Genomic DNA, 18,806 nt, shown 5'->3' on the forward strand with positions numbered 1-18,806 from the left:
TGAACACCTCCAAATCTGCCAGGCAAAAAATATCAAAGTGACATTACCCATGGGAAAATCCTATCTTGGATAAAGAAAATGAATGAAAAGAAAATGCCCTCATTCATGCAATCAGGGCAGTTTTGGACTTTACTGATGTCAGGCAATGTAGGTGCCACGAGTCCCCATTTTAAAAACCAAGACACACTGATGCTAACTCAGTTTTATTTTTGTTTTCTCGCTTGTCAAGACCCCAACAGCAAGCCAGATTGGCACAAAACACTCAAAATCTACACAGAGCCACAGTTCTTTGTGAACACAGTGCAAAAACTTCTGTATGACCCAGTTTGGGAGAGACCCAGAGCACGAGCATGGCTTCAAATCACATCACCTAAAGGAAGGCCAGAAACCAGGCAGCCCATCACATTGCTGTGTTTCCTGTCCAACTATATTTTTCTCCTTTATTATGTTAGTCAGGTGCTAAACAAATAAAATCAATTCTGAACTTATAAAAAGCAATTGGAAATGTCTAGTCTTTTATAGTGAAATCTCAACTTAAGCAGCCCACAGCACTTGGAGAAAAATCAATCATCATTTCCATCCTGCTACGTGTGCTACTAAAATTAAGAATTGATGTTCGGCTGCAAAGGAAAATTATTTCAAGAGAACCACCTTAGCAACAGTGTTCAGTGTTCATAAACCCCCTGTTTACAGTTCTCCTCATGGCAGACAAACTCCTACATCCCACCATGAAATATAAATAATAATGAGGGATCCTGATTTACATACAGTTTCCATCTTAATGGGTATCAAAATTGCAAGCAGGGCAACAGCACCACTTATGGTAATAGCAAGTAGTAAACATGTCCTCAGCCTAAAGAGGCCATAAACCAGTGGCAAACACCCCTGTAATTGCAGCCTCTCCCATGTCCAAACCAAAGTTCAGATGATTTTGCCAGTAGCCTTTCCATAAAGACAGAAAGCCTGGAATGGGGCATCTGAAGCAGCATTTAACTCTGATGCAGCCTAAATATTTTAGCAATGTGCTCTGTCCATTTGGAAGCAGCACTCCCTGCATCTTCTTTGATTTATTGCAGCCCAGCCTATGTAACTTGTATATTATGTGCAAACCACATTAATATCTCCCAAAATATACCACAAAGCCAAATAATCTCCAGCCCACCAGCTCTACTTATTAATGAACACACAGGTGATTTCCATGCCATGGGAGCTGCTGTTTCTCCAACACCCTGGGGCTGTGTGACATGCTGAGCACAGTGCTGTCCCCTCCAGCCCCCCTGGCTTCCCCCAGACTTTCCTCAGCCCCTCTGTTGTGGGGTTTGTGGTGGCCACAAGCAGGAGGGGTTTGTAATCAGCCTGTGGCTCTTAGGAGGTGCCTGGGAGGAGACAGGTCCATCTGCCCCCCAAAACCACCCACAGGCTGCTTGGCTGCCTAAAGAAATGGTAAGGAGGGTGATCACCACTGCACCAAACCCAGCTTTTTAAAGTTTTTCCCAACCAGTTTTGATCCAGCTGGCTCTGCCAGCTGTTGGTTTCTTGCTCATCAATCCCTGGATTCAGTCCCACTTACAACACCCTCTGTTCACCCTCTCTTTTGGTGTTCAATTAGTGCAAATAGCACCTGGGATGTTGCCTCCTGAGCCCACCTCCTCCATGGAGAGCATTCCCACCTTCCTGGCTCTCCCTGATGCCAGGATGGGGACACTGCTCCTCCTCTGATGCCAGGAGGGTCACCCTGCACAGCTCTGGCTCTGTTCAGCCCTGCTTCTCTCACATCTGTTTCATAAGGATTGCAGTCAACTTTGAGAATTGACTTACTGACTTTGATAGGGAAATTACTGATCCAGTATACAGCAAACAGCAGTGCTCTAGAACACTGTTAAACCTGAGTCTGGAAAATGAACTTTATTAAAAAGCATTCCAGTAATGTACTGTGACAGCTTTTAGTGAAATCAGCTCCAATTGTTTGATTCTCCCAGGAATACAGCAAGATACTCCCACAGCCTTGAGCCATGGCATCAGCAAGCAGATACTTTTATGATAAATGGCCCCAGAAACCCAAATTACAGCTGCAGCAAATGAACAGTATGTTGTAAATGACTCGGTGGATTTTTGTCTGGGCTATCGTGCTGGTATCTGGGTGTGCACTGACACCTAGTGGGATGGCCCCAGGCTGGGAGGAGCAGAGGGGTAAACTGGGTTATTTTCTTAAAGAATATCAACAGCCAGCCCTTCTTGATACCTTGGGCTTTAAGTTTTTCTGTTGTGTTTTGGTGTGCAGCTTTTAGCTTTATCTGAAATGTTACTGGGATCTTTTCACAGGGTGGTGAAGACAAAACAATCCTATAGGAATGGGATGAGGATAAACTGATACCTTTGGTTTTAAGTTTTTCTGTTCTGTTTTGGTGTGCAGCTTTCAGCTTTATATTAATGTTACTGGGATCTTTTCACAAACAATCCTATCCCAGCTGGAGACTCAAGGACAATCTCTGCAAACTTCAGGGCCAAAGCATCAACAAGATGAGGAGAGGAGGGTGGGCAAGCAAGCAAGGAGGATGAAACTTCATCATTGGAAGCTATTGATTGGACAGTGAACTCCTGTATACAAATGGACTAAAACTTATCAAAATGTGAGATCTCATGGCCAAGCTCTCTTTTGCTGCCATCTTGGAGCCATCCAGGTACTGCCAGGGTGTGGCCTTTGAAGGCATTTCAATAAATCTCCACTTTATTGCTCTGAACTCCATCCAGCCTCTGTTCCAGCTCCTTGAGGCATCAAACCAGTGCCTGAATCCCTGCACAGTCCTGCAGTGGTGCCACCCTCCTGCAATGGAACTGAGCTTCTAATGAACTGTTCCCTGTCTCAGGCAGATCTCAGGTGGATCCAAGACACAGGGGCTGAAGCAGCCTGGCTCCCTGGGAGGGCACTGAGTCCCCTGGGGCTGTCCATAACCTCCCAGAGAAGCCATGGATACCAGATGTCTCACCCCTGGAAGTGCCCAAGGCCAGCTTGGAGCAGTCTGGGGCAGTGGAGGGTGTCCCTGCCATGGCAGGGGGTGGGAAGAGATGGGCTTTAATGTCCCAACCTGTGGGATCTCAGCACATCGTTCCCGATGTCCAGAGATGCCAGGAGAACCCTTGGGGGTCTCGAAAATCCTGGAATGTTGCCAAGAGTGTTTGGTGGCTTGATTTTGATCCATCCACAGAAGTAACAAGAGTTTGAGGACAAGAGAATCACTTTAGAGTAAAAGGTGTAAAAGAGACACATTTAGAGGGTGAAATACAGACTTTAAGGTTTTTGGTACAGGGGGGTTATGGAGACAAGATGGAGGGATCAGGGTGTGTCTTGTCCTTCTTCTTTCTTCTTCTTGTCCTCCATCTCCTGTGATGATGTTGGCACTTGGGGATTGGTTTATGGTGAAGGTGCACTTGCTAACATGGGTGAAAAGCATTGGGAAATAAAGGTAAATATTGTATACGTAGGTTTTAGTATAAAAAGACATGACCGCCCCGTGGGTGGTCAGAGAGTGCCTGTGACTGCTTGCAGATCAGACCTCTGTTGGGCAGACAGAAAATTTTGTAGATAAGAAATAATAAACAATCTGAAGATTGAAAAGCTGAAGAGTCCAGACTCGTCCTTTGAATTGCGTGCCACCCAAGAACCACCCTACCCGTGTCGGGGCAGAGACAGACAGACAGACGGACCCGACACCAACCCACCCTGTTCTGGGATTCCATGGTGAGCTGTGGCTCACACCAGGAACGGTCCCCAGCCTGCCCTCCCTTCACACTCACGCTGATTTTGGCACCCTGCAGTTTAACCAGCACGGTGAATTTCAACATCAGAACCATTGGCTGGGCTCTCCCTCTACCTGCATCTCTAGACTTGCATTGATCCACACCAAATCCATGCTGTTCTTCCCACCTATGCCCATAAATGAGGAGGGGGTGACCCAGGCAGGGAGAGCAGAAATAAGTGATGAATTAACCCTTTAGATGGCAGAGGTGTAACATATCACAATCAAATCTAAATCACTTTGCTGGCAGGAGAGGAAGGGACACAAATAACCCAACACTGTCATCTCACAGCAGCTACAGACTCATGGAATGATTTGCATTGGGAAGTACCCCAGAGATCACTCAGTTCCAAGCACTCCACCATGGACACGGAGGTGTAGCATCAAGAGTGATGCCTTGAGCAGCTGGAACAGAGGCTGGATGGAGTTCAGAGGAACAAAGTGGAGATTTATTGAGGTGCCTTCAAAGGCCACACCCTGGCAGTACCTGGATGGCTCTAAGAGGGAAGCAAAAGAGAGCTTGGCCATGAGATCTCGCATTTTGATAAGTTTTAGTCCATTTGCATGTAGGAGTGAACTGTCCAATCAATAGCTTCCAATGATGAAGTTTCATCCTTCTTGCTTGCTTGCCCATCCTCCTCTTCTCACATTGTTGATGCTTTGGGCCTGAAGTTTGCAGAGATTGTCCTTGAGTCTCCAGCTGGGATAGGATTGTTTTGTGAAAAGATCCCAGTAACATTAACATAAAGCTGAAAGCTGCACACCAAAACAGAACAGAAAAAACCTAAAGTATCAGGTTTCCAAAGCAGGTCCTGCTGCATCACTGGGTTTGAATTTCAGGCAGAAACAGCGTGAGGAAGGTTTCTCGGGAGATGCCTACAGGCCAGCAGTGCCCCAGCTGCCTCACACATATCCTCACACACATCCCGGCCCCAGCGCCCGGCAGGAACTGCACAGCAGCGGTGCCAGGCACCGCTGGGACCAGCCCCTTCCCGGTGCCACCACCTCATTTCAATGGGAGCATCACAGCGGTCGCCATCCTTATTTTGGGGCTTGACAGCAGCACCTAAAGCGCTGCCCTGCCCTGCCCGCTCAGCTCCTTTTGCCATCACAACGGCAAGTTCCAGCCTCCGGAGAGGTACCGCAGGAACCTCCCGCTTCTCTGTGAGCAGTCCCGGTGATAATTCCCGCAGTGAGGGCCCCACATCCCAGCCGAGGAGGCAGCGACACCCCAAAATCCACCAGAGCATCCCGGCTCCTTCGCCACTCCCGTCCAGTCCCGCACCGCCCCGGATGCGGCCCCGCCGTGCGGAGCGCTTCCGCCAGCGCGTGCGTCGAGCGCTCGCCGCTCCCATTGGCTGGAGGCGGCAGCGGAGAGAAGCGGAGACCTCTTCCATTGGCTGGAGTGGGAGGAGGGGCGGGGCTAGGGTTGAGGCGGCCGTGCGGACGCTCGGGAGGAGCGGGAGGCGCGTCCCGGTGCGGGAGGCGGCTCCCGGTGCGGGGCTCGGTGAGGGACGCGGCCATGCGGGCTCCCGGCACGGCCATGCGGCGTTTCCTCGGCCCGCTGCTCTGCCTCCTGGCGCTGCGGCTCCCGGCGGGCAGCGGCGCGGCCGCCCGCGGGCTGGACGTGGCTTCCTACCGGTGAGTACAGAGCGGGCGGTGCGGGGCCCAGGCGGGCCCGGGCTGAGCGCGCCTGCTTGTGCCGCAGGGAGCGGGTGCGGGCCATGTTCTACCACGCCTACGAGCACTACCTGGAGAGCGCCTTCCCTTACGACGAGCTGCGGCCGCTGACGTGCGACGGGCAGGACACCTGGGGCAGGTAAGGGCCGGTCCCGGGGCGGGGTGGGGATGGGGTGGGGATGGGCCGCCCCCCTCCGCCGGGTCTCACCTCGCTTCTCTCTTCCGCAGCTTCTCCCTGACCCTGATCGACGCTCTGGACACGCTGCTGGTGAGTAGGAGCCAGCCCTGAGTGTCCGCAGCCTGCTCAAGGCCTCTGCGTGCCACCTGTACACCTGGATTTTATGTGGTGGTGCCAAAAGCCAGTTATTCATTGACCTGAGAAATTTCCATTTCCCTTTGCATCACCCCTCGCGGGGGTGGAAGAGCGCCCCTTTCCTGACAGGCTCTGGTGTAAAGATCTAAAATGTATGAAAAAAGACTTTTGAAAGATGGAACTGTCAGTTTTTTAGTAATGTGAAAAACGCCAATCACTTGTTTTTAAAATTTTAAAAGTTTATAAGTAATAAAACGGCAATAAAACTAGTAATACAATTAGAGTAATAATAATTTGGACACTTTGATTTAGGACAATATGAGACAATAGAGACAAAGAGTTATGGACAGTCCAGGTACCTTTTTCTGGGCAGCATGAGCCCGAAAGAGCCCGAAAAAGGACCCACGTTAACAAAGGATTAACCCTTAAAAACAACAGCCTGTTGCATATTCATACACCTCATACATGATGCATAAATTCCATTCAAATACAGGATTCTGTCATCATCAACTTCTTCCTTTGAATCCTAACAGCCCCTTCGAGGTGGGAAAAAGTTCGTTTCTTCTGATAAGAGGACAATAAATTCTTTTTCTCTGAAAGACTCAGGTGTCCTGTGGCTGCTATCTCACTGGGAGTCCTTTCTTTAAAAAAAGTATCCTACATAGCATCGTTTCTATTTTAACATTTTGTTATAACCTAAAACTATATTTAACACACTACTTAAGAGAATTAATACAGCATCACTTTCTAACACAACACATATAATATTCATTTGAATATCTGCAAAAAGCCAATCATACAATACACATTTTTCACAGTAATATCTGTAGTTAATGATGTCATCAAATAGTAAAACCAGCTAAAATCAGCCCCAAATATTGAGCTGCTCTTTGTTTTTCCATGAACTCTAAGCCTGGTTCTCTGTTTCCCTGCAGATTTTGGGAAATGTTTCTGAGTTCCAGCGAGTTGTCAATGTGCTGCAGGAGGGGGTGGACTTCGATATTGATGTCAATGCATCTGTCTTTGAAACAAACATTAGAGGTGAGCTGGGGTTTTCTGGGGGGCCTGTGTTGTGTTTCCTTCCTATACAAATCTCAGAGGAGGTGGTCAGAGGGAATTTGGGGTGCAGAGTAAGACAACCCATAAACAGAGAGAAAAACCCCAAACAAACATCACTTCCTTTCAGTCTTTGCACGTCCCTTTTTGCTTCCTGTCTCAACACAAGCAGAAGTAGATGTGGCACTTTCAGTATTCTGGTGTGAGGTTTTCAGCTTTGGAATAAATATATTTTTCACTGCAAGCATACAGATTTTATCCTGTTGTCTTTTGTGTGCTATTTTGGAGTGGAGATTATCAATTTCTGGGATTATTTTTTTTTTTCTTCAAAATCACAAAGGCTTTTGGAGTCTTGTACCTTGAATGCCTGACTGCTTCAGTTCCATCTAGCTAAATAACACTGTGGTTTTTAAAAAACAGTGTTTTATTATATTTATTAAAAAAAAAACAGTGTTTATTATAACTGTTAGTTATGCTTTTGTTGTTTGTCCTGCCAAATATTGCTGTGCCAATTTTTGCAGCAGTAGAATTTCTCTGTGGTTGTTATGTGACCATAGGCAAGCCTGTGAAATAACTAATATTAGCTAATATAGCTGTATTAGCTATATAAGTTATAGCTAAATGTAGCTAATGACTCACAGCTGCTGTCACATGGAAATTCTTGACTCCTCCTAGAAAAAATAAATATATCATAGAATCTGAGTATGGTTTGGGTGGAAAGGACCTTAAAGATCATCCATTCCACCCCTGCCATGGCAGGGACACCTTCCACTGTCCCAGGCTGCTCCCAGCCCTGTCCAGCCTGGCCTTGGGCACTGCCAGGGATGCAGGGGCAGCCACAGCTGCTCTGGGCACCTGTGCCAGGGCCTCCTCACCCTCCCAGGGAGAATTTCTTCCCAATATCCCATCTAACCCTGCCCTCTGGCAGTTTAAAGCCATCACCCCTTGTCCTGTCCCTCCACACATTTCTGCTGCCCTGCAAACAAGCAGCAAGAAACAAATCACTCTTCTCTAAACTCCTTCCTCCCCACATGGTGTAATGGGTTCTGCTGTGTCCTTGCAGTGGTGGGAGGGCTCCTCTCTGCTCACCTGCTCTCCAGGAAGGCTGGGCTTGAAGTGGAAGCAGGCTGGCCGTGCTCAGGGCCTCTCCTGAGGATGGCTGAGGAAGCAGCTCGCAAACTGCTGCCAGGTGAGCCCCTGTCTGCTGTGTGTCACTGTGCTGGGCATCAGGAGCTGCCTGCTGCCTCTGGGGGGAGATGCACTGCTGGATGAGCCAGCTCAAAAACCAGTCCTGTGCTCCCTGAGCTCCAAGCTCAGTGCTCGAGGTTCAATTTGTAAGGAAGATGTTGTTGTTTGTGTGCATGCCAAGTGCTGTGTGTGCCTAACACATCAGCGTGCTTGTTGCTTGTTGAGGGGAAATATATTTAATATAAATAATAAAGGCTGAGAGACAGCAGCTTGGAAAGACAAGAAGATGCTGCCTCATGTGCTCTTTGTGGGCTGCAGTTGGGCTGTGTGCCCTTGTGGCATGGCACTGTTCCCTTGTGTGCACCCAGGGGATGATCACAGCCTCACTGTTTGCACTTTGCTGGCCAGTGTGTTCAGTCACCACCTTGCTTGTGCTGTAAAAAAATGTGGGGATGCAATCTGTTGCTCTGGCAAGGTGGAAGAGATCCCCAGGACCTTCCCAGGACTGTGTGTACTGGGGTGTTGGGAGGTCCCTAGGACATGGTGAGAGATGAGAATTTGACTCCATGTTCTCAGAAGACTGATATATTATATTATATATCATATGTATTTTCTTATATGTATTTTCTTATATGTATTTTCTTATATGTATTTTCTTATATGTATTTTCTTATATGTATTTTCTTATATGTATTTTCTTATATGTATTTTCTTATATGTATTTTCTTATATGTATTTTCTTATATGTATTTTCTTATATGTATTTTCTTATATGTATTTTTTTCTATATTATATATTTTTTTCTATACTCTTTTTCTATATTCTATATTTTCTATACTATATATTTTTATATATTCTATTTTATATTTTTATATATTTTATATGTTTCTATATTATATTTTATATTTTTATATATTATTTTGTATACTAAAAGTATATCAGAGAAAGGATACATCAGAAGGCTTTGCAAGAATGATAATGAAAACTCATCACTGACTCCTCAGAGTCTGACACAGCTGATGGTGATTGGTCATTCATTAAAAACAATTCACATGGAACCAATCAAAGATGCACCCTTTGGTAAATGATCATCTCCAGACCACATCCCAAAACAATCAGATAATTATTGTTTTCATTCTTTTCTGAGGCTTCTCAGCTTCCTGGGAGAAGAAATCCTGGTGAAGGGATTTTTCAGAAAATACCATGGTGACAGTGTGTACCTTGGCATACCCTCTCTACCTTCCCAGGATCACCCTCAAGTTCTCATTTTGTTCTCTGCAGTTACTCCAGCCCCCCATCCTGCCCATGTGCAGTGGCATGTGAGGCACATGTTTGCTTTGTCTGTTAAATACAACACTGAGCATTTCTGTGACCCCAAAATCCTGTGTTTCAGCTTTCCAGACCCCAACTGGGATGCCCTATGGCACAGTGAACCTGCTGCATGGAGTAAACCCTGGGGAGACCCCAGTCACCTGTACTGCTGGAATTGGCACCTTTATAGTGGAGTTTGCCACCTTAAGCCACCTCACTGGTGACCCAGTATTTGAGGATGTTGCCAGGAAGGCTTTGAAGGCACTGTGGAAAAATCGCTCGGACATTGGGCTGGTGAGTGAGCAATGCACTCAGGATGTGCTGGGCTGCTTCTTCTGTAGCTTTGTGCATGCAATTCTAGGCATGAAAAAGCATCAACAGAGAGGAGATAGAGTTGGATCAATAATCACAGTGCTCCTAACTGGGGTGAGAGCTCGTGTTTGCCATTGTTGCTGAACACCTGCAGCATCCACATCCCTGCTTCACTGCAGCAGCCCAACATTATCCCATTGTTCTGGCCTACACCAGATGTGGCTGGGAGACAAATGCCAACTGCTGGGTGCTGCAGCTCTTGTGACAGCAGCTGGAGCAGATTAAATGAAAGGTCTGTCTGAATCCTGGTGGGACAAAGGCCTAGGGAAGAGAACAAGTGTAAAGTGCACTGAGATATTACCAGCCTGTACAGCTCTGGGGTTCAGGAATACCCAGAGCTAGGAGTATTATCTCTGTGTTCACTGTCTCCTGCTCTTTTCTATTGCTGCTTTTTTAACCTCTGTGAAGTGTTGGTGTTGCATATGTGAACTGAAACAGATTTATTTATACCCTGTGTTTATGGCCACAAAGAAATGTTTCCCTTTGTTTGCTTTGGGATTTGTTTATTTTTGATTTATACCCCAAATCCTTGATCATTGCTGGCTTTTTTTCACATTTGCTAAAAAAGACAAGATTGTGTATTTAATTCTCCATCAGCTGGGTTTGTTCACAGGCTGAAGAGTGCCAGCATATATTTAAATATTAACATGGCAGCTCTTGTGCCTTTGACATTCTTGGCCTCTGTATCTGCACCTCTCCATCTTTCTCTACTCATTTGTAAGATCAGAATTAGGACCAGACATTTCATGTTGAAATTGTGCATTTTTACAGTAGCATTATAAAGTGTTGTTTTGGCCAGTGAAGCGTTGATATTGGAAGCATAAAATGTTTATTAGATATATAAAATACATTATCAGCATGAAAATTGTATTTTCTACAGTTTGCTTATAAACATAACAGTTTTATTTCCTACAGTTTGTATTTCTTTGATGCTGATCAATGTGTCCTGTAATGGAGAAAAAGCTGGTTGGAATGGCCATTGTATATCTGTGAAACTGATGGTCTGGAAAAAGGACCAGGATTTCTTGTGTCACTTGAAACCCCTCTCTCCTTGTCCTTCACCCCTTCCAGGTGGGGAACCACATTGATGTGATCACTGCCAAGTGGGTGGCCCAGGATGCTGGGATTGGGGCAGGGGTGGACTCCTACTTTGAGTACCTGGTTAAAGGAGCCATCCTCCTGCAGGACAAGGAGCTGATGTCCATGTTTTTAGGTGAGTGGTTGTTTTCTGTGGGAAGGAGGAGATGAAGGATCCAATGGGGCACATTCAAGACTGTTCTGAAGGCTTTGCTGTAATTCTTTTGAGCAGTCTGTGATAACAGAGTTACCAAAGTGAGCATCCTGAGAAGTCATTGAACATGGCTCAAGTGAAAAAGGGGCTTCTCTCATTCTTAAAAATAAATAAGCTTTTTTTTTTTTGCTTTCTTTTTGTTACAGATGGCTTACCTACCCATCTGTTTCTTTACAGAATATAACAAAGCTATCAAGAATTACACCAAGTTTGATGACTGGTACCTGTGGGTTCAGATGTACAAAGGAACAGTGTCTATGCCTGTGTTCCAGTCCCTGGAGGCCTATTGGCCAGGCCTGCAGGTAAGACCTGTCATAGCAGCAGCATCTGGTGATTCTCTTCATCTGTCAGGGGCTGGTCTTCAAGGAAAAAGTTACAAATATAACCCTCATCTGTGCAGGTTTAAAACTTTGGTTTGTTCTCTGGTGAAATCTGCAGTAGCCTGAGCCTATAGAAGATGATGTTGAAGAAAATGTTGATTTTATCTACAGTCTCCCATTCAGCATGATGGGAGCAACCTCCACTGACAGTGGTCCCATAATCCAAATGGGAATGTGAGGGAAAAGAAACTCACACCTCTTTTTCTATCACCTGACAAATGTTTCATTTGTGTGAATATTTTCCCATCAAGAGCTTTGCTTTCTTATCAGTCTTCTTGTTTGGACTGAGACTTTATTCCCCTAACTAAGAGATTGGATGCTGTGATTTACTAAATATTTGACTGAAGAAACACAGCCTTCTTTAAAAAAAAAAATCAGTCTTCATATTATTTCAGGTGTGGGAATGTGATCCACCAGAAAAGCAGCTTTTAATTCTTACCTGTTCTGAAGGCATCATGCCCAGTATCAGTTACCCACTCAAACCTGCAGAAATACCCATTTCTGTCCCTGGGTATTTCTTTGCCTAGAGCAGTGCTGTTGCATCAATTCCTGTGCTGGTTTTTTCACTCCATGTTTCTTTGCTGTTTCCTGTCTCCAGAGCCTGATTGGGGATGTGGACAATGCCATGCGCACCTTCCTCAACTATTACACGGTCTGGAAGCAGTTTGGGGGCCTGCCTGAGTTCTACAACATTCCCCAGGGATACACAGTGGACAAGAGGGAAGGATATCCACTCAGGCCTGGTAAAAAACCTGAAATTAAAAGGGACATGAACTCCTGCTTTAGCTCTGGCTGGGAGATCAAATGTTAGCAGTACCACAGTTTCCTCCCCAGTTTTGCTCTGACTCAGTTCCTGCCAGGATTTGAGCTGGGATTTCCAGAGTTAAAGCTGCACGTTTTGTTTTCCCCCACTCACAAAGACAGGAAGGAAACAGGAATCAAACCATAGTGTTGGTGTAGAAAGGTGGCCTGGTAATGAATTTTGTTCACAGTATGGAAGTTGACATGTTTAAGTGTTAGATTGTCTGGCATGGAGTGCTTCAGTGATGTGAAATGTTAAAGGGACTGCTTGTGTCCTTTAAATTTAGGAAATGAAAGTGAGTGTGAATAGGCTGTTCCAGTTCTGCATCTAGGAGGGATTTTGTGTTGTCAGTGATACTGTAAGGAAATTATCTCTCTTTTTTTCTCATTTTTTACAACTCTGACAAAAAAAAAAACATTAACCTGATTAGTGGCTCTATAAATGTAAATGAGAATAATGAACTTCCTTTTGGTCTGAGTGTTCAGGTGACATCCACACTGGACAAATCTACCAAAAATACTCATCAGCCCTAACTATCAAAGGTGTTTAAGTATAAAGACCTTTCCTTTAGTAAGTCAACACAGCATGGTGCCTATGTTGTCTGTATAGAGTATTTCCACTCTATTGTTTAAAAACTGTATTTTGAGGATTGAATTTCTTGTTTGTAGTCCTTTCCAAAAGCAGGTTTTTTTAACTTTGACAACTGAGTATTAATCTTTTTGTCTCCTGCATCTCTCCCACTCACTGAATGTGGGAGGGAGCATTAGTCACTCTTACCTGAGCTAGTTAGGGGGAATTTCTTTGTAGCACATTGTTAAGAAAAGGAAAATCTGTGTTTGGAGCCAGGCAAGCCAGGCTGTTCGCCTGATTATGCTGAAGTATTTTTAAATTAGTTCAAGGAATAGCTCATCTTCTCTGTGTGGATGGTTGGATAATCTTTGTGCTGGCAATGTTTGGGTGTTTTGCAGAGCTGATTGAGAGTGCAATGTATCTGTACCGTGCCACGAGAGACCCCACACTGCTGGAGCTGGGGAGAGATGCTGTGGAGTCCATAGAGAAAATCAGCAAGGTGGACTGTGGCTTTGCAACTGTGAGTGCTAAATCATCTGCCATGGCACCTGAAGGGCTGCTAAAAATCAGCTTTCAGAAGCTGTTCTCATGAGTGATGTTTTGTCATTGATTCATGCAATCATTTTGGGCAAAACATGACTTTTTCCCAACAAGCCCCTTGTATTTCTTTGTGAAGCTGCTCTGATAATTGCTGGTCACAGTGGGCCAAATTCTATCATGGGCTGTTGCCCCAGAGCCCAAAACATGGGAAAGCACCAGAAGCTTCTCCTGCATTTCTAGTAGGTGTTGCAGCTGAGCAGGAGGACTCTTGTGCAGCTCCTCCTGTCAGTGTGTGATTCTGCCTTCCCACCATGCCTTGAAAATCTGGTCAAACACACCAGAAGTGCAATGAGTGATTTATATAAAGTTATTTAATAGAGGATTTCAAACATGCTATCAAGCTCTATTTTACAAAACACTCCTTAAAAATATTGGGAGTAAGTAGGTAAAAGCCTTATGATTTTTTTTTTTTCTTCATTGGGGAAATGAAGGAAATCTCTTCTCCTTGCCCAGACTGAACTGAGGGCGAGTTTAAATGTTAGGAAGAGATTCTTCACTCTGGGGGTGCTGAGGCCCTGGCACAGGGTGCCCAGAGCAGCTGGGGCTGCCCCTGGATCCCTGGCAGTGCCCAAGGCCAGGCTGGACAGGGCTTGGAGCACCCTGGGACAGTGGAAGGTGTCCCTGCCATGGCAGGGGGTGGAGTGGGATGAGCTTTAAGGTCCCTTCCAACCCAAGCCATTCTATGATCAGATACAGGGTGAGTTGGTGTCACACTGTGCTGTTTAACTGAAATGAATTCCAAGTTGGTTTTATTTTTCTCCCTAAATTCATAACTTACTGAATTCAATGTAACTGTAACCCACTCTATTCTCTTGTAGATCAAAGACTTGAGGGACCACAGGCTGGATAACCGCATGGAATCCTTCTTCTTGGCTGAAACAATCAAATACCTGTACCTGCTCTTTGACCCAGACAACTTCATCCACAATGATGGCTCAGACTTTGATGTGGTGGTCACACCCTATGGGGAGTGTGTCCTGAATGCTGGAGGGTACATCTTCAACACTGAGGCTCATCCCATCGACCCTGCTGCCCTGCACTGCTGTAGGAAGCGCAGAGAGGAGCAGTGGGAGGTGGAGGACTTGATGAGGGAATTCTACTCACGGAAGAAAACCAAGAAATTCACTTTAAAAAGAGCTCCTGACCATGGTGAAGGGGAAAATGCTAAAGACTCCCAAGATGCCTCTTCAGAGAAAGCTGGAGAGAAGAGAAACTCTAAGAAAAGCTCACACTCCCTCCTGAGCTGCCCCAGTCAATCCTTTAACTCCAAGCTTGCAGTACTGGGACAGGTTTTCCTAGATAACACCTGATCCTCTTTGCATCATCATTTTAAATTATTGAACTCATTTCAGATTCTGGGAATATATTTTTATAGTTTCATAATGGAAAGTGTGGTACCTCACAATGTGAATTCTGTTATGAAGTGAAACAACTTCCCTTTAAATTCTGCTACTGCTCCTTTCTAAGCCATGACTCAGATACCAGCTGTTAATGCTGTCAAGCTTCTGATCTCAAAGCAGTTGGTTGCCTGAATATCAAACAGGTGTCCAGAAAAAGAAAGGTCTACATGTTAAATGTACCTTCTTCATTGCATTTTGTGAGTTTTAGAGGCTTACAGAAAGATACTAGCTTACTTTGTTCTATAAAAATGAGCCTGAGTTTCTTGTCATAAGGGGAAAAGCAGGAATTACTGTAGCTTCACTACAACTCTGTGTGCTCCATCTTTTATCTCTGGCCACTTTATAAACATGTAGTTCATGTTGAAACATTGCTGGTCAGTGGAGAAAAACTATTTATTTTGAGTTGGAGGTGCAGTTTTGTTGGGGATGAAGGATGGTGTGGGGGGAGAGGAGCACTTGGAACATGGGAAAGTGCTCAGTCCCTCTGTTTCAGATCAGTGTGGGTCAGTGCCTCCTGCCTGAAAACCACTTTTGTGAATGTCCAGGTAATGTCTGGACAAAAAACTGAGCAGAAGGGTGGACTAGAAAATGTTAGGTTGATTCCACAGTGTAGCTAGCTTATCTCCTATTTCCCCATTTCCTTCCTCTTTCTAACTTCCCTTTGCCCCCCCCCCCTTTGGTATTTCACTGTACCTCAGTGCAGCCACCCCAGGGTGCCCCAGCTGAGCTGAACACGAGCCATGCACAAGGCTTGGGTGGAAGGGGGGCTGAGCCCAGGCTGAAACTGCAGCTGTGCCTTGGTGCTGCAGGCAGCTGAGCAGATGTTCATGAACCTCTCAGTGTTCAGCTGATTCACATATCCAAACCTTTAAATGCATTATTGGTGTCTTTGCAACATCTGTGTGCAGTGACCAGGAAAGGAGGAATCGGTGTGGCCAAGAGGTTTTCTTTCTAAAGGAAAAACAAAAAGAGTGGCAGAAAAGTGATGGAGTTTCTTCAAGCCTGCTGGAAAGTGAAGAGTCTGAAGCAAGCTACAATTATTTGAGTGGGCTAGAGGTACAGGAGAAATAAATCCCTGTGAGCAGGGAAATACCTAAATACAGCTGGACCAGTGCCCACTCTGTGCTGCTGTGTGGTTGCCTTGAGAAAGTAATTTTTGTTGTTGTTTTGACCTGAACTAGTGCTGTAAAGTTAAATAAAGTTTGCATTTTACCCTTTGGGGTAGAAATCCTGTTGCAGTTGTGAATGAGCCATGGTAAGAGACACTTGCAGTGCTGGACAGGCATATTGAAAGGACTGGTAAGCTACAGAGCTTTTGGTTGTGTCCTTCTTTCCCATGGCAGTTGGGATAATGCAGGAATTCTGCATTGACACAGCTCTTGCAGCCCTTCTGAGAGAGGAGCACCCAAAACCAAGCATTGTTGGACAACGATGAAGCTCTTGTTAGTGGCTCCCTGTTGTCACCAGAGGTTATCTTTTTATTTTCTAGCTGTTCACATCTCACACGCTCTTCATTGTTTAATCTGCAGAAAACAAACTCCAGGCCTTCTCCCACGGCTTTGCTCAGTGCTGGGTCAGGTCCTGAAACTCAGCATTGTCCCAGCTGTGAGGTGGAGGAAAATAAAGGGACAGGGTGCAGATCTCCAGCTTGTTAGATCTCTCCTGACCTGGGCATTTTAGTACCCCCATCCAAGAACTTCCAGCAGCAGAACCAAGGAGCTGTAGGCTGGGAAGATAAGGTTGTTCCTCAGCATGGTTGGAGCTGAGAGAACTCATCTGTGCATGGCTACTGTGGGTAATGAGATGGATCTTGATTAGATTCTCAGATTTGTCTGAGTAGGAAGGCAGCCAGACAGATGATGGAGTCCAACTCCAAGTCAGTGGCCCAGACAGGAACTGAAACTTGGGTATTATGACCAACTGAGCTAATCTCAGATTAGTGCTGTGGGCTGGGTGACTCAGAACAACACAGAACAGCCTTCCTTGTTCCAGTGCTGTTCCATCTCACAAAGCCTTTATTTTAACCAAAACAAACTGATTGGTGTCCTCGGTGAGCTTTTCCTTAAACAGAAAAGGGTGTGGCTGGGCCTCGCTGAGAGAAATAAAGGCATCAGGATGGAAATGGAGCTGGAGGCAGAGCCACGGGTGTTATAGGTAAAAATCGATAAAGCCAATTTAATAATTTATAAAAATAATAATAAATAATTTTAAAAAATAATAAAAAATCGATTTTATTTCGTGATTGAAAATATGGTCCTCGATAGCCACAGTCTAAGAGACAGCATCAAGTCTGGATCAGTGCTGGGTGAACCTTGGACCCCTCTGTCCACAAATGCCTCTCCTGTGGGGCTGTTTTATACAGTTTTTTCTGCCTGAAGCAGAGGTTCCCTATTCTTTTGTTACTCTGCATATGCATGAAGTCTCTTTTCTCTGTGACAATGCTGTTTCTGGGAGTGTTGATGTCCAGTTAGGGGAATCCAGTGTTCAGATGTATGTTCCTGAGGACTCTGGTTATCTTGATTGAAGATACTTATTGTAAAAAACGCCAATCATTTGTTTTTAAAATTTTAAAAGTTTGATAGTAATAAAATGCTTATAAAAATAGTAATACAATTAGAGTAATAATAATTTGGACACTTTGATTTAGGACAATATGAGACAATAGAGACAAAGAGTTACGGACCTCTGGGTACCTTTTCTGGGCAGCACGAGCCCGAAAAAGGACACGGGTTAACAAAAGATTAACCCTTAAAAACAACAGCCTGTTGCATATTCATACACTTCATCATTATGCATAAATTCTATTCAAACACAGAATTCTGTCTGGTCATCGTCAACTTCTTCCTCTGAATCCTAACAGCGCGTTCGAGGTGGGAAGAAGTTCATTTGTTCTGATAATGGAGCAATAAATTCTCTTTCTCTGAAAGACTGAGGTGTCCTGTGGCTGCTATTTCGCTGCAAGTCCTTTCTTTGGAAAAGAAGTATCCTACATAGCATAGTTTCTATTTTAACGATTCTTATAACCTACAACTATATTTAACACACTACTTAAAAGAATTAATACAGCGTTACTTTCTAACACAACACATATAATATTCATTTGAATATTTGCGAAAAGCCAATCATAAAATACGCATTTTTCACACTTATCAAGTGTTCATCGCTGTTGGGTGTTCCCTGGATAGCCCGGGAAAGGCCCATCTCCGCACATCCTTTCGTTTGCTAATTAAGCTTTCTTTCCTTGCTGCCATCTGGAGTTTCGCAATTTCGATGTGCCAATCTGTCTCCTGAACGTCAGTGGTCTTAGGCTTTTCGATTTTTTGTTACGCACGCAATTTTATTTACAACCTTATTTCACATCTATTTCCTATAAGCACGAATGATCTCACACCGCACATTACACGGGGAAGCGGCAGCGCGGACAGGCCGCGGCTCCCCTCGCTCCCTCCCACACGGCGGGCGCCCCTTCCGGCCGCCATGTTGGCGCGTCCCGCGGCTGCGCACTCGGCTGAGCGGGCCGAGGGGAGGGCTCGCTGTTTGTGTCCCCAGCGCGGAGGCCATGGCGGCCGTGGCGGGGGCCGGCACGGGGCCCGGCTCCGGCTGCACCGGCAGCGGCGGGACCCGCGCCGCCACCACCAACATCTTGGCCCAGCTGCGGCACGGGCAGCTCAGCGGCCGCGGGCTGACCCGCGGGGCGCAGGTAACGAGTGCGGGCCGCCCGTGGCAGCTGGGCCGGGCGGGCGAAGCGGGGAGGCCGCGGGGCCTGGGGGGGCTGTGGGGTTTGGGGCCGGGCGTGCAGCGCCTCCTGCGCGGCCGGAGAGAGCCCGGCTGGCCTGGCGGGGCCTGCTCGGGTAAAACGGCCGCTCCCAGGCCGCGCTCGGCGCTCCGGAGCTCCCCGGGTTGTGCCCCGGTGCCTTCGGGCTCCGTGCGCCGCCTCGCCGGTCTCGGCCAGCTCGGGGAGCCCCGAGGAGCAGCACGGGCGTTTGCCCAGGCGTTCTCCGCCTCTTCGGTCGGTGTGGCCTTCCCTGCAAAGAAAGGAAGCTGTG

At 46.1% G+C, this 18,806-nt stretch overlaps 2 protein-coding genes across 2 annotated transcripts in view; both read left to right on the forward strand.

Moving 5' to 3' along the window:
* The first annotated feature begins 5,224 nt into the window (after positions 1–5,224).
* Positions 5,225–15,988, forward strand: EDEM2 (ER degradation enhancing alpha-mannosidase like protein 2). Its single transcript, XM_071447039.1, has 11 exons — positions 5,225–5,438; positions 5,506–5,616; positions 5,706–5,745; positions 6,726–6,831; positions 7,910–8,035; positions 9,428–9,639; positions 10,789–10,930; positions 11,186–11,310; positions 11,987–12,131; positions 13,159–13,280; positions 14,179–15,988. Exons 1-11 carry the CDS (start codon positions 5,320–5,322, stop codon positions 14,668–14,670), a joined length of 1,740 nt encoding a protein of 579 aa, XP_071303140.1. The 5' UTR covers positions 5,225–5,319; the 3' UTR covers positions 14,671–15,988.
* A 2,257-nt stretch (positions 15,989–18,245) lies between these two features.
* The window catches only part of TRPC4AP (transient receptor potential cation channel subfamily C member 4 associated protein), a 37,698-nt gene continuing 37,137 nt past the window's right edge, over positions 18,246–18,806 (forward strand). The window contains exon 1 of the mRNA XM_071447038.1: positions 18,246–18,460. Within this exon, the coding sequence (XP_071303139.1) occupies positions 18,320–18,460 (141 nt within the window). The 5' untranslated portion in view covers positions 18,246–18,319. The remainder of the gene's footprint in view (positions 18,461–18,806) is intronic.

Source organism: Agelaius tricolor, unplaced genomic scaffold (genome assembly GCF_023055355.1).
Source record: "Agelaius tricolor isolate 1412-34295 unplaced genomic scaffold, bAgeTri1.0.p SCAF_23, whole genome shotgun sequence".
Taxonomy (NCBI): Eukaryota; Metazoa; Chordata; class Aves; order Passeriformes; family Icteridae; genus Agelaius; species Agelaius tricolor.

Bases quoted from the DNA above. Each gene is read 5' to 3' on its own strand.
- EDEM2 (XM_071447039.1), top strand. From the start codon at position 5,320: ATGCGGGCTCCCGGCACGGCCATGCGGCGTTTCCTCGGCCCGCTGCTC. The intron at 12,132-13,158 runs GTAAAAAACCTG...GGTGTTTTGCAG, and splicing joins AGGATATCCACTCAGGCCTG to AGCTGATTGAGAGTGCAATG. The intron at 13,281-14,178 runs GTGAGTGCTAAA...ATTCTCTTGTAG, and splicing joins TGGACTGTGGCTTTGCAACT to ATCAAAGACTTGAGGGACCA.